Source organism: Accipiter gentilis, chromosome 7, assembly GCF_929443795.1.
Source record: "Accipiter gentilis chromosome 7, bAccGen1.1, whole genome shotgun sequence".
NCBI lineage: Eukaryota > Metazoa > Chordata > Aves > Accipitriformes > Accipitridae > Astur > Astur gentilis.
The window spans coordinates 8,762,310-8,776,828 of NC_064886.1; the positions used below are offsets into that span (position 1 = coordinate 8,762,310).

The 14,519-nt window shown below is 51.1% G+C and overlaps 1 protein-coding gene across 6 annotated transcripts in view; it reads left to right on the plus strand.

The window, feature by feature from the left end:
- Nucleotides 1–205: 205 nt before the first annotated feature.
- Nucleotides 206–14,519, plus strand: part of PLEKHG4 (pleckstrin homology and RhoGEF domain containing G4) — a 91,917-nt gene continuing 77,603 nt past the window's right edge. For all 6 annotated transcript variants that reach the window (XM_049806007.1, XM_049806011.1, XM_049806013.1 and 3 more), the window contains exon 1: nt 206–926. In XM_049806007.1, the coding sequence (XP_049661964.1) occupies nt 924–926 (3 nt within the window). In that variant the 5' untranslated portion in view covers nt 206–923. The remainder of the gene's footprint in view (nt 927–14,519) is intronic.

Sequence of the window (14,519 nt, forward strand, 5' to 3'; positions counted from 1 at the left end):
TCTGCCCTTTCCCGTTGTCACTTCTGTAGGCTGCTGCCTGCCTGTTCGGTGACCTTCCCCACTGCTCCCACTGCTCGGGCAGTATTTTGGCTCCTGGCCATCTTAAACAATTAATGGAGGGGTGGAGAAACTTGCCATGTTAAATTACTTCCTCCTTTGGGAGGGGGTGAGGTCTCCACATCTCTCGCCTGATACCAATGCAGTTTGTTGCTGTTGCCTGAAGCGGTCACTGCCTCTCTGCTTTCCTTCTAGAAGTTAGAAAAACAGTATTTTGGAGCACTCTTTTTGTATTTCTCGGCGTTTTGCTTAACCTGCAGCGCTGCCTCAGGATCTCGTGGAGTGGAGGAACTTCTCCGGACTTAGAGAGAAGCAAGCCAAGAGGAGGTGGGGGGAGGATTTTGCTGGAAACCTCTTTGGGAAGCTGGAGACCTTCTCGGGATGCCTGCTGTGAGCTTGTTCTCCTCTAGCAGCTATTCAGATCTTCCCGGGCGAAGGCAGCTCCCTGCCACGAAGCATCTGCATTAAGCAGGTCTGTGCGGGGGCCAGGCGTGCTCTGAGGGACGCAGATAGTAGCGATGCCGTAACAAGCAGCCTGTGAGTGTTGCTGGCTCTGCCTGTGTCCGTAAGGTCCCAGCAGGGCTGGGGAATGCAGCACCCTGCACTCGCTATGCCCCTCCGCCGTCTAGCGCTGGAGTTGGCTGTCAGAGAAACCTTCAAGGTCCCCTGCTTAGCCCTGGTAGTGTCATGAGTTAGATTAGTTGGAGCTGTGCTGGGGGCGGTGAGGGCTTGGATTACAGTCCAGAACTCAAAGTGCTTTGGTGGTTCACGTCGGAGGGGAAAGGAGACGCCCCGTCGCACACATGGAGGAAAAAGAGAAAAAACACTCCCTTTGGAAGTGAGGGGGAATAAAGGAGGCCGGCAACATGGTAAGGAAATCTCTGCAAAGGGCTCTTGCCCTGGGCATGAGCAGGGCTGCGCGGGATGGAGCTGCTATTGGGGCAGCCTGCCTGGAGCCAGTGCATGGTGCTAATGCCGGGAGTGGGAAACGGCTCTTCTGGCGCTTCCCGTTACTCGGATGGCACACTGTACTCTGGGGTGCCAGCCCTGGACGGTGGCTGCAGGGACACGGGTCTCCCGTTGGCACTGACCCCCTGCGAGGTGCCTATTGGGGTACAGTCCTGGAGTGAGGAGCTGGGATGGGGCAGGTCAGGCAGGGCCCTGTCTTTCGGGCTGCCTGGATGCTGGGCTTTCCTCCTGCCCTTGCTCTTTGCCAGTCCTGCTCTGGGGCTGTGGGCACTGCCCCCTTGCAGAGCCTGGGGAAGGGGAGAGCATTGGCTTCTTTTCTTCTGCCCAGGGTGGGAATCCAGGGGTTCAGAGAAACCCCTGAAGCTGGACAGGGATCCTTCCTTTTCAGTGTCAAGTTCTGCATGTGTGGACCCTTGTTTGGGGAGGGGATAGATAGGAGCAGAGCACCCCATCTCCCTGGATGTGGTGCCACCCTGCAAACAGAGGTGCCCAGCCCTGGGGTGGCAGAGGTTGGAGGGATTGTTAGCCCTCTGGCACCCAGTGAGCACCAGTCTGGCTTCTGATGGTTTGTTCCTGGGCTCAGGCTGGGATCCTTGTGCCCAGCAGCCCTAAAACTCTTGGACATGTCCTGCTGTGTCATGGGCTGCTTCTCCAGCAGAGGGAACAAAGTCCGAGGGGGAGACAAGCAGCTTGCATTGCTGCTGTGCCTGGCAGTGACTTGTGTTTTCTTAAAAATTCAGCTTCTGGGCTTGGAGAAGCTTGGCTTTCATTGAAAGATGACTTGCCCAACTTTTGGCTTCTGCAACCTGAGCTAAGCTCATGGACCCATGTCTCTTCGCTTTGCCACCCTCCAGCTCCTCTGCCAAGGACCCCATGGCTCCCTGTACCCTCACGTGGCTACGTCAGAGCCGAGGTGTGCTCTCCTCTCCTATCCTGCTGTGGAGGCCTGCAGGCATCTCACTTCTTCCACTTCTCTACCCCAGTCAGGAGACCTCTTTCCCCTCACCCTATGCCTAGTATGTTCCTGGCAATTTCTGGTCTATGCTGGTTATTGCATGAAGTTGAAATCAAAGGAGAGCACTGTTTGGGGCTGTGCAGGGTGGGTGCCATCCTTTGCAGCCCTATGGGCTGCATTTTGCCATAGCGGCTGGAGCAGCACTTGTGATCTCTGCTCTGGGAGGCCTGAGACAGAGACCGGCTGCTGCTACTCTGCTCCTGCAAACCAGAGGTGACTTTCTGATTCCCAAGTGCTTCATCCCAGTTCAGGTCCTTCACCTTGTTCTAATGTGTGATGCAAAAGCTGTCTGAAGCAGGGGCCTTTGTGCAGAGCAGTGCCGTGGCCAGTCAAGGTGTCACAGTGGGTTGTGGGGGGGCAGGGACCATGCATCACTGCTGAGGAGGGATCATGTGCCTCTCAGTGCTGAGTTCAGGCTTGGTGGCTGCAAGGAGCAGGAACCAGAGGCCAAGTTGCCACAGACCCAGCGCTGGGCGCTGGCCACACTGTGTACACCTGCGATCCGTTGCAGGTGTCCATTCCTAATGCCATGGTAGAGAGTTCGGGAGGTGTGATCTGTGAGCGGCCAAGTTGTGACTGTAGCTCCAAGCTGTTCTGTTTGACTTGAGTTTTGGTGTCCTGGTGAATCAACCAGACCTTGCAGGCAACAGATTTGGATCTAAGTGAATGTGGGTCATTCTTGTTGAATGACAAGAGTCAACAGAGTCTGTTGGCCTGCATGAGGCTTCCCCATGGCTGCTGGCAGTCCACAGGACTCTAAGGCTTGGCTCCTGATGGAGGTCTGGCACTGTGCAGCTGCTGGCTGCCCTGTTCTGCGTGAGGCAGGTGATTCCTCTTCAAGGGGTGTCTGTCATGTTTCAATGTTAGGGATGATGTGGTGGAGGATGCCTGAAACACCAAATGTGTCAGATGCCTTAGGCCGAAGTAGCCCGCTTCCACTAGAACTGACTTGCAGCTGTGAAAGCCCCATGGTGTGAGCAAGGCAGGAGCCTGACAGGGCTCTGTCTACTCTGCTAGTCCCACTGTGGCTTTCATGGCTGAGGATCTGCCCTCACTCCCTGGTAGGGATTTCTCCTTCATGGGAGAGGGAGTGGGCTTCATCATGCCTGGTGCCTGCTGCTGGATGGGGTACAGGAGATGGTCAGGGCGTATGGCTGGACCACAGTGTGCCTGTATTGGGTACCCCACAACACAAACCCAGTACAGCACCCTGCTTGAGGAATAGTTTCCACCCAAGCAGGTGCACAACCCTGTGCTCTTGTGTGGGTTGGTTGGAGGCAAAGCAAGCAGTAGCCCTGCTTCTCCATGGTGCAGAGGTCTAGTTCCCAGCCTCTGTTCCCACACTGTGAGGGACAGCTTCCTCTCCAGGAAATTGCTCAAGCTGCAGCAGCTGGCCAGGGAGCCCGGGGCTGCTTTTCCACCCTTGCTAGGGTGATTTCTGCTGCTCTTCAATGGTAGCTGGGGCACTGTGGACGCAGCATGTGAATTCAGCAAGGCTCCTGCAACCATGCGCCATGGACTTGCTTGGGCTACTCCTCCTATGTGGTGCATGCTCCAAGTCTCCAGTCATCACGCAGACATGTAAAGCAGAAACTGTGTGTATCACAAGATGTGCAAATGCTGGTGTCTTCCTGCAGAGAAGTTCAAGTGGCACCTCTGTGCTGGCAGGAGAGAGGATGGGTTTCAGCAGAAAATACAGTCTTTCCTTCATCCTTTAGTTATGTCTTCTCCAGGGGTGGGAAGGAAATGAGTCTGGGAATCACAAAGAGCTTTAAGCATTGGGAATCTTCTTTCTTTATTTCTGTGCCAAAGCCATGAGCAAGATGCTGGAACACAGACAAAGCCCAGAGATGTAATCCTGAGCACATGGAAGTGGTCTGAAAGCATCTTCTCTGGGGTAACAAGGATGACAACTTGTGCATTTTGCCCAGCTTCTTTCCAAAAACACGGGGCAGGTGATCATGCTCTTCATTTTCACAATAAAAATAATGGCTATATGCAGGTGACAGGCCAGCTGCATCCATGTATCTCTGCTGAGCAATCACCAAATGCATTCTAGTACCAGGTAGGAATGCAAAACAGCAAGTGTTTCTGGTGAGAGGCTGCAGGTGTCCAAGGAGGACTGTATGCTGGGTGATGGTGCTTATTTTCTGAAAATCAGCATCCTGTAGCATAACCACCTCTGGTCATGCTGCTGGCCATCTACCTGCATGTGCAGTCAGCCCTGAGGGCATACCTGGCTAGCAAAAGAGATCATAACTTAAGAGCCTTGTGAGCATCTTGCTGCTGGCCGCTTCAGAAAAAGATAGCCAGCCAGCATGTCTGCTTCTAAATACTATAGCACAGTCACAGCTGCTCAGCTCCCAGAGCCTAATCTTGTAGCTTCACCTCAAACATAACCCTGTCTAAAACAGATCTGTGCAAAACTAAACCATCCTACAGGCTGTGGGCACGGCCTAAACCTGAATGTCGGTGCTGAGTGTGGGTGGAAGTCACAGACACAGGGGCTACAGACCCCTTTAATACCGAAGTTCTGGAAAATCCCTGTTAAAACAGTCTAAGTGTCTTCTGCAGAAGCTATAAACTCAACCTACCTATGGGCACTCAATATCAGAGCACCTTTTGTTCCTATTCCTGGCTCTCTACCCATGAGGGAACCCCCTGTTCCTGTCCTGCGGAGCTCAATGTAGCCAAGGTCTGAAGAAGTGAGTAGAGGCAGCAGGATGGGATGTGTTGCTGACTGAAGAGCAATAAAAAGCAAGGATTGCCTGCTAGGGTAAGCTGCCCACTTCTGGTGGTGGGATGCTCTGTGCTTTCTACACCACTCATGATACCTGGGTTGTAAATTGGAGAAGTGAATGGACGTGCCCTTGTTGACTCTGCAGGCTTGACTGTGCTAATACCTTTCTGCTGCACAGAGTGCCTCATCTCTGTTGGCTGGCCTAGCCTTTCATTAAAAAAAGAACAAAAAAATGGGGCCTTTCTTGTGGTAAGTGCTCCTGGCTGGTTTCATACGTATCCCATTTTTTGCATCACTGGACACCAAGCTGAAACTTCCAAGATCAAAGCAGCACAGAATGAATCTGAAAGGCTTTCTTTCTGCTCAAATTTACCATCCTGCCATCAGGCTGGGATGCCCAGGATGAACCCTTGCTCCAGCTGGTGCAACCAGCTATTGATTTGAATGGAATAAAATGGCTTAGCTGAAGAGAAATGGGTACCAGATGAAGACTTCCATGTGCTCCTCCTCGACATTGGTGGATGCGGTAGAGGGGAGCCTCCATGGGGCCTTATGGTTACCCCCAATGGGACACTATGCTGTGGCTGGCTGGTGGTTTGCATGGTGCAAAGAAAAGCTGCAGGAGTTCTGCTGATCTGAGCTAGGTGTCCACCTTGAGCTTTGCAGTATGTGTTGGGTGTGGCAGTGTTTGCAGGAGACAGAGCTGTGAGGTTTCCTGAGCAGGTTCCTTCAGGAGGATACTTTCCCTCAGGCTGCCTGTCAAATTTCAGTGGCTCCCAACAAAAACCTAGTGCTGCTGAGCCTCCAACATTGTTAAAGGATGTGGATTATTTGCTGTCTGTTGTCATCTTTCTGAATACATTTACCTTTTGAACAAGGTCCTTCTCATATGCTCAGGAGGCTGGTATGCAGACCCGTTAATGGATCAAGGGGAAAAATGCCTGTGGATGTATTCTCCTTTGTGTTTGGGCTTATAACCACCCACGTTTTGGCATACATCCCTTCTACGCACAAAGATGTCTTTTAGAAATCTCTAGTTAAATCTCCACCCTCCTTTGATATGTATGGAAATAATGGGACACGTGAGACTGTTTTCTGTTTTTAAAAAAAGCTATAAAGAGAGTAACTTTAAAAGCCTGTGTTTACTCCTTTCTAACTCAGGAGTTTAGTAAAAGCAATGCACTGAATTTATGACTGAGTTACTTAGCTTTCCTGGAGGCATCCATTTAGCGCTGTATCTGAATATAGGGGAAATGTTTTCATTCGACTCTTAAGTCCCAGGCTTGGCTGCTCAGGGGCAGGAGAGCTTGAGCACATGTGTTTCTGTTCCCCAGTGAGGTCAGAGAGTCTTGGAGCAAATCTGGGTCCCTCTGCCCAGGAGTACTTTTCCCTGCGTGGCATAGACCAATGCTTCTTGCAGTGACCCAGGGCTGAGCTGGCATAACCATGGCCATGTCTGGGCTGCCTGCTCTGTCCTTCTGGCTGATCCTTCCTTACAGCCTCTTCCTCAGAGGTGGCATCTGATTGCTGTTGGCAGCTGCTTTCTCATATCAAAGGTGTGTGGGGATGTGCTCCTTCAAGGAAGGTCCTTGCACACTTACTGTTTTCTCATGCGATCAGCCAGCCCCTCCTGGAATTGCAGCTTGGCTTCAGAGTGGTTTCTATCCCCTGACATAGCAGGACTTGTATTTCATGAGCACATGGTAATACAGCATGTTTAAGGCCAACAGGAACTATGGCTTATCTGTTATGGGATGCTGGGACCATGGAGTGTTACCTAGCTCCCACACTGAGCCTGGGAGCTCTTTAATGAAAACATGACCTTTTCTTAGTGGCATCCACCCTCAATTATGGAGGCTGCAAGACATGGAGAACCCACCAGTCCCCGTGGGAGTCTGTCCAGCAGCTCATGCACCTTGCAGAGGAAGGGGTGAGATCTGAACACGAGCTGAACGTGTAGAACGCGTGCAATGCTGGCACATAAGTAATAATCTAAATGCTGATCCTGTGAATATCGTTTCTGGCACTCATCAGCTGTCCTGCTGAAGGATTATCATTTTCTCTTTGAGCACAGGAGGCTGCCCATCTGTTGTAAGATGCCCCCAGATGGGTGTCTGAACACAAGGTGTTGGCTATGGCCTAATGCCTCTGACTAAAAGGTGTTAAAATGAGCCGACCTGTTTGGCTAAGAACTTACCCAGGGTATTTTATAGCAGGCTGGTACAAACAAGTCTTTCATTTCCCTAGAGTGTCCTGTTATTTGGTAGGTGTTAGGCACAAATGGTAAAGGGTACAAGATGCTACTGCTCAGGTTGGTTTGCCAGATGGATGCCAATGCCTGAAGTTGAGAGTGGAGCAAATACTGTAACTAATAAGAAGATGAATGAGATCAAGCAATTCTCTTGGGTAGCAGAAAGAAAGATTTTTAGTGCGTTTCCTAGAAGAGCCCTGTAAAGAAAGGGAGTCTGCTGTAATGTCCCAGGACTTGTCTTGTGTAGAAGTGGCCTGGGACATTCTTGACTCTGTCTGTGATATCTAAGAGCATTTAGCAAGCCTTGTCTGCACCTGTTGTAGGAGTGTGACACTTTGAACGTGGAGATCCCTGGCTGAACCATGGCATATGGTGCCATGGCCAGACTGTTGGTGCCCAAGCCAGGGCAGCCCATGCAGTCTGGTGGTGGGAGAGAAGAGGGGCGCAGCTCTGCCATGGGGGGGGGTCTCAGGGAGGCATATGTAGCTAACACTGGGCAATGAAACCACAGCTGCCACATGCTTATACTCTTCCAGCATGGGTCTGTTGCTGGGAAGGGTGTTTTAAAAGTACCCAGAGCTTTGCATCACACTGAGTACAGCTTTGTTAATTAATTGCATGGTTAGATCTATGCCAATGATATTTTAAAAAAATCTGTGCTTAGACAGTTATTTCAGATTAAGGACTTAATCCTTTGATTAAACTAAACCAAAATAAGCTGGTCTCCAGCTGTAGGATGGTGTTTTATACACAGCTCTTCTCATCCACTTGCAGGCCCTCGTTTCAGCTGGAAGATGTCTGTTTAAGGACAGGGCTTTGGTCTCTTCTCTCACATGCCCTCTAAACACCGATATCATCTGCCTGATCTATTGCTAATAGAAAGTAACAGGCCTTTGGGAGCAGGGTCTCATTCCCTGCTCTGGATAAGACCTACTTTCTGCTCAGTTTATCAAGAGCTCAGTTACAAGTGGGACACGTCCCTGTGAGGAAAGGCTTAGCTCCATTTCCCAGTTCTGCTCCTCTCTGGCTACAAAATTACTTTCCTGGATTGTGGGTGAGTGTTCCATCCCCAGTTTGGCCTCTCTAACCTGTTCAGCAGTTGTCAGCAGCTTTTCTGATGTGTTGGGTGTTGCACAAAGGAGAAAGGCATAGGCCCTGCTCCAGAGAAGCTGGAGTACGAAAACATAAAGGAAAGGGTAGAGAGGAGTAACGTGAATAGAGAGCTCTGGTGGGAAGAGGTGCTGGACTGCTATGCCTGATTGCACGTGATGCCGTTTCCTTCGGGGAGCCATGTTTGGTCAGGCTGGCTCCTCAGCCAGGTCAGGCGATGGTCAAACAGCAGAAAGCTTGCTGTGCAAGCTGCTGCAAGCATCTAGCTTCCCTTGGGGGCATGTATAAGTGGAGGGCTGGCGAAGGCCCTGCTTCTCCAGGTGCATGGGCTTTGCTTTCTGAAGGGCTGCACCAGGATATGTCTTTGGTAAGGATGAATATTGGGGTTAGGGTATGCTAAGAGCAGGTTTGCTTCTTGCGTTACTGTATCAGACCTGATGACCATCCTGCTGGGCGGCAGGGGATCAGGCTCAAGTGACCATTGCTGGTCCTGTTGCCATATGCCAGCATCCATGTTTGGCTACCTGAAGCATGGTACAGAGCCACAGACGTGGCTGCCTGTACCAGGTTGCCTCTGCCCTCTACTACTGCCTGCATTTTGCCCTGGCATGAGGACAGCATTGATATAGCTGTGCACTAGCTCCAAAGCTCGAGACTTGCAGGAGGTCACGCTTTGCTTTCAAAGCAATCTGGGATGTCCCCCTTGAGTGAAAACAAACCAGCCCTGGGCTGGCAGGGTGATCGCTTAGCTTTGGGCCTGCCTTTCACCAGCTGAACACACCCAGACCTACAGCATGCGCAGAAGCAGGACCTCAGAGCTGAAAAGCAAATACATCATTTTTCCTTTTGTTTAATTAAATGAGAGATCATGAGTTAATCGCTTCCAAGCGCTTGTTTTCCTGCAGTGCCTGGAATGATAATCCCGCGCACTGCCCAGTAGGAGCTGCTTTGGCTGCTGCAGCCGCGTCAACCCGGAGAAGGGCCGGGGGAACAGAGGGAGGCATCTGGAAATGATTCTCTGGGCTCTGTCTGCGGAGCACCACTCCCTGCAAGGCTGTAGGAGCTAGTTTATCTACAGGCTGTGGAACTATCCTGCCTGCCCCAGCAGCAGGGGAGCTGAGCCGGGCTACAGCCATACCCCACACAAGGGATCCCATGGTGGCATGCAGAAGGCAGCTCGCTTTTGGAGGTACAGCCTGTGAGTGAAGCTGGTCTGGGTGAGACTGCAAACATTTTCCTCCCAAGTGGAACTGGGTGCTGTGCTTTTCTCCCTGAAAAGCCTAAAACAATAGCGCAAAAAGCAGGTAGAGCCGTTCCTGGTTATCTCACAGGAAGGTTGTGTAATTACAGCAGTGGAAATGCCTACCTCTATAGCTGCACCACTTAATAGTACGTTATTTTAGTGAAAATATCCAAAGACAGGCAGGGTGCTGAAGGCAAGTGCCCTCCTCCCAGCCTCCCCCTGAGCCTTGGAGTGCACAGCAGAGGGGGGAGCTGGCACTTGCTCTGGGAAGATTTTTCTCTCTTGAACTCATTGCCGCTGTGATTAGAGCGGCTCAGGAAATGGGGCTGGGAGGGTTCTCCTCCCTGCAGAAATGGAGTGGAAAATCTCAAATTTTGTCAGAAAAACAAGCCTTGTTTTTAGCCAAAGACCTTTTTGAATGGAGAAACATCTTGTTTTTAAAGGCAAAGCGGCCTGGCTTTCAGCTTTGTGTCAGAAAGTGGAAAGGCTTTGTGGAAAGCCCAGAGGTCTGTTTTTACTGGAAATGAGGTTTCTCACGTCAGCTGAGAGCTGAGCAGCCCCAGCCAAATGGCGCAGCACAGCAGCCTTTGCTGGTGGAGGGACCAGCTAACCCAGCCCTGCTCAGCTCCTGCTGTGTGCTCCTTTTCCCCCAGTCCCAAAGCTGGCTGGGGGCCACGGGCAGGCGCTGCGCTGCGATGCTTGGAGCTCTGCCTCTTCCCAGTTTTGCTGTTATTTCTGCTTTCCAGTGCTGGGGTGTGGGAGGGTTGGGTCATCTCTTCCCCTCATCTTTGCAGGCTCTGGTGTCCTCTGCCCTGCCTTCACACTGTCTGTCGGTACCTGGGCAAGAGGGAGAAAGTAAGTGCGTGCAGGACGTGGCCAGGCTCCGGGCAGCCGGCAGAAGGAGGGCAAAGTTGTGGGAGCTCTTGGCAAGGCCTCCCTGCTGAGTGGGAGCCGAGACGCTCGGTGAGTCAGAGCTGGGCGTACCATAGGCACTGCTCGCTCTGCTCGCAGCCTCTCTGAGCTCTGCTCCACCACCCAGCTATGCTCCTTGCTCTGCCAAGCCACAGCAAGTACTGGATTTAACTGGGGCACATTGGGATATGTAGTTTCATTCTTTGGCTGCTCAGATGGAGGTCTAGGTTTCTCAGAGCAGAGCTGCAGATCCTTTAGTTAAATTCCTGCCACAAGATGAATCCTCAGCACATTACATTGGCCAGTCCAGCCCGCTGCAAAGGAGCGGTCTGCCGTAAGTCATGGATTAGTCAGTTAGTCTGGTCTCACCATACTGATGTTTTACAGGAGTCTTCTTCAGACAGTATCTGGGCTGTCAGCAATGAAGGTCTGTGCCTCTTCATGTCCTTCTTGACCAAGACTTGGTGTTCTGTAGACAAAATTCTTAAGCAAGACACTGACTTCTTAGCAAGGTGCTTGGATGAGTTGTAGGGAAAATGCTGCCAAGACTTTGTGGGCCCAGGTGGATCCAGCAGCATTGCAGCCCTTCCCTGCACCAACTTGTGTTGTCCTGAGCCACTTGGATTGCTGTCCCGGGCACTTGCTGGGAGAGTGCAGGTATTCTGATGCTGCGCAAGGTGTGTAGCCCTGGGGATCTTCTCTCTGCTCCCCGCGCAGGCTGACTTCTTTTTCTCCAAATGCGTAGGAGGCTCTGCAGGGTTCAGACTTAATTGGTGAGCAGCAGGTCCCAAAGAGGAAGAAGCTGACTCCTGAGTCAGAAAGAAATGTAGCATGACAGGAGTTCCCAGTGGCTGGAGCTGCTATGTAGCTCTCTCTGTGCCCACAAATGTAGGCCGAAAATTCAATCGGTGTATCTAGAAAAGCCCAAGAAGCTCCTGGTTACTCCAGATGCCTCTTGACAGGCTCCTCTCCCATCCTGCAGCAGCTGCTTGCACCAGGAGAGGTATGCCTGTCCCCTGAGCAGGGTTGTAACTGATCCTGGGCTCCTCTTCCTGCCGCCTGCTTGTTAGTCCTGGCCTGGGGCTTCTGCCCAGGCACGTGCAACCTCATCTCTTGCTGAGTCCTGGTTATTGCTGCAGTTTGTGATGGGGAGAGAATCTCTTAGGGCTGAGCAGCAGAGCTTTGCCGCAGCAGTCTTTATCCCTTTATTCATTTCACAGCATCTGTGGCTCCTGTTAGACCAGCGGGGTGGCACCCCACTCATTTCTGCCCCCGTTCTGACCCAAGCTCTCTGCCAGGTGTGAAACCCTCCTGGGCTCTCCCTTCTCCCCAGCCCTCCCTGGTGGGACCATGCTGGGTTGTTCCCATCATACAGCTCTGCCCGCAGAGTCCAGCCTGTCCCCACATGCCTCTTTCCTCTTCCCTCACTGTGTGCTCCAGCCCCTGCACCGGCAGCCGGCTCCCAGCTGAGGAGCAGTGAAAGCCGGTATGGCCAGACGTGACCTTAACCTGGGCTTTATTTAGCACCTTGATTTATAGAGGAGTTATTTTTAAAGCATGTTTTTCTTTTGGGAGGTGTGGTGAGCTTGTTGCGGAGTGATGGCAGGGAGCTGGAGTTTATAGGTCCTCCCATGCTATTGACAAAGAAGCATTTGAGTCCCAAGACACATTTTGCTTGGGGAGATACTCTCTGGCTTGGTTGGAAAGCACTCCTGTTTGCCTTTGTGCTGGGTGGCTGAAAAGGAGCAAGTGTCCAGGACCTTTCCCATGAGGGGTATGTGGCAATACTGTTGGAGACAGGGAAGCCTGAAATTTGCAGTCCCTGAAGGAGGCTGCTTTCTCCAGGAGGCTCCTGTGCTGGGCTCTGCCAGCTCTTGGGGGCTGCTATAGGCTGGCTGAAGTGGAAACCTGCCCGGGCAGGAGTGCGCTCTCCTTGGATTCTTGCTGGGTTTAGCTTGTTCTTCTCCTCTCCAGAAGCTGTCCCCCCATCCTGGGTCGCAGAGGTTTTTCCTCATGCCTGCTGGGGGTTGCATTGCCTGCTTGAGATAAGCAAGGGGTGTGGTTTGTAGGTAGGGCGGGCTCTAGACTTCAGGTTTATCAGCCTCTGGAGCACAGGATGCTATCCCCTTCTCTTGCTGTCTTGAGCTGGTTCATACGAGTTCCCTGTGCCTCTAAACCATGGCTCCTCCACACATGTGGCAGCAGACACTGCCCGCAGGCTAGATGTGTGAGGCTGGCCGTCTGCGCTCCGGTGTTAAACAGGACCATGCAGCCAGCTTCTTGCAGCCCTTGCTGAGGCCCTTTCCTCAGGCTACTCTGCAATCTGAGAAGTTAATTAGTACAAATAAGCAGCCCCATCCCTAGGATTGTGAGTTGGTTTAATGAGTCTGTGATCAGAGGTGAATCTGCTGCTTTTGCAGGCTCCAAGCTGTGCCGTGTTTCACCCTCTGTGTTTCAAGGTAACTTCTGAGGCTCTGCCACCTGTGCAGGACCTATCCCCAGAAGACCACCCTGGGTGGTGGGAGCATTGAAAAGCAGTGTTGCCTCTGTGTTTATCTGTGGCACACTTGAGGCTGCATCCATCCTTGCTCTGTAGCTGCCCAAGAATGCTGGTGCTACAGTCACGTGCAGCACGATGGGATGTATGAATTTGCTCCCACATTGGGGGCTTTTTATATGGAATTAGCAGAGAGATTGGTGAAAACGTCTTCTCTTTATACCAAATGTTAGGGGTTGAAACCTTCTCTCTGTCCCTTCAAAGCTTGCGCGGCTATCATGGCTTTGTGGTGTAGTCCAGCCAGAGAGAGAGAAAGCCTCTGTGCTAGGGAGTGTGCTGTTAGCACTGAACTACAGTTAGCAATGGCTACAGGCTGTGGTTATTCTGTATTTTACTAAAGGGAAGGATAATATACAACTTGGTTTATTTTAACCATATAAAGGATTTTTGATTCGGTGCCAATAATTGTCTTGTGAAGGTTTTGCTAAGGCAGCAGGAACGGTGTGAGAACCTTAGAGTGATGCACTGACTCGTGCAAATATTTTTACTTCTTTGTTTTATTTGCAATAGTAAACATAACAAATGTCATTTGGGGAGGCTTGATATCTGAAAGAATTTTGCTCAAGTGGGGTATGGGGGCAGAAGTGGCACAGAACCAACCCCAGCTGTTTTTGACTGATATTTTGAACTTGTGGACTGTGGAGGATCATAGGGAAATTGTTGTCAAATGTTACCAGCAGTAATGCTACTGTGATAGCACCCAAGCACTTGGCTGGGCTCTCTGTGGTGGCTGGTGCTGGGTCTGAGAGCACCTGTGTGAAGGCCAGTTTTATCTGACAAGGGCACAGGTACTTTCTGGGACAGGTTGGTGTCAACAGAGGTTACTGGAGCTGAGTTTGCCTTCAGATGGCTGCACTTGGCCTCTCTCTGTCATTTAACAAGAGTGTGGGAGATGAACGATGTGTAATGTTCAGTGTGTTATATCAATATTTAGCAATATTATTAATATGTCCATAATTGGAAGCCACGAAGAGGCTTCATGGTGGGCTTGGTACCTGTTTCCCTACCCTTCAGCCCCCTCCATGCCTTTTTAGCAGGTCCAGGTTACAATGTAAAGGGAACATTTCTTTAGGCTGTTGTCTTGGGTCTGTACAACTCATCCTGCAGTTTGTATTGGTCTGCTTTCTCTTATATTTCCTGAACGCTGATGAGTTCTTCCCTCATACCCGGCATGGGGATGGCCTTGGAAATGTGCAGAGAGCTCCAGGCTGCTGCACAAAGCAGGCTGACTGTCAGCTCTTTGCAGTTTTCTCTTGATCTGCACAGTATCTAGTGGAAGATTTTTCTCTGAAGACCTGTTCCTGCAGAGAAGGAAGTGCCTAGGAACTTCCAGGCTTTTCATAATGGAATAAAAGTTGAGATTTTATATTCTTCTTTTATAAGTGGAAAGAAGCTTGTTTAGAACAGCCTTCTCCTCCCATTTAGGATTGGGGTTAAACGCTTTGTCCTAGCATTCAACGCTTGGAAGTGTGCACATAAGGCTCCTGCTTTTTGAGTCCTTGGGTTAAGAATATGAAAAATAGCTCCTTAACCTCTGTTTATCTGGTTGCATTGACCTTAAGGGGTATTGCAGGAGGCAGCTGGTCTCTCGGAAGAGTTGCAAACACCTCAGGAGCCTGCTGCCATTTAGCCTTGCTTGTTGCTGACATCAGGAGAAACAGTAAT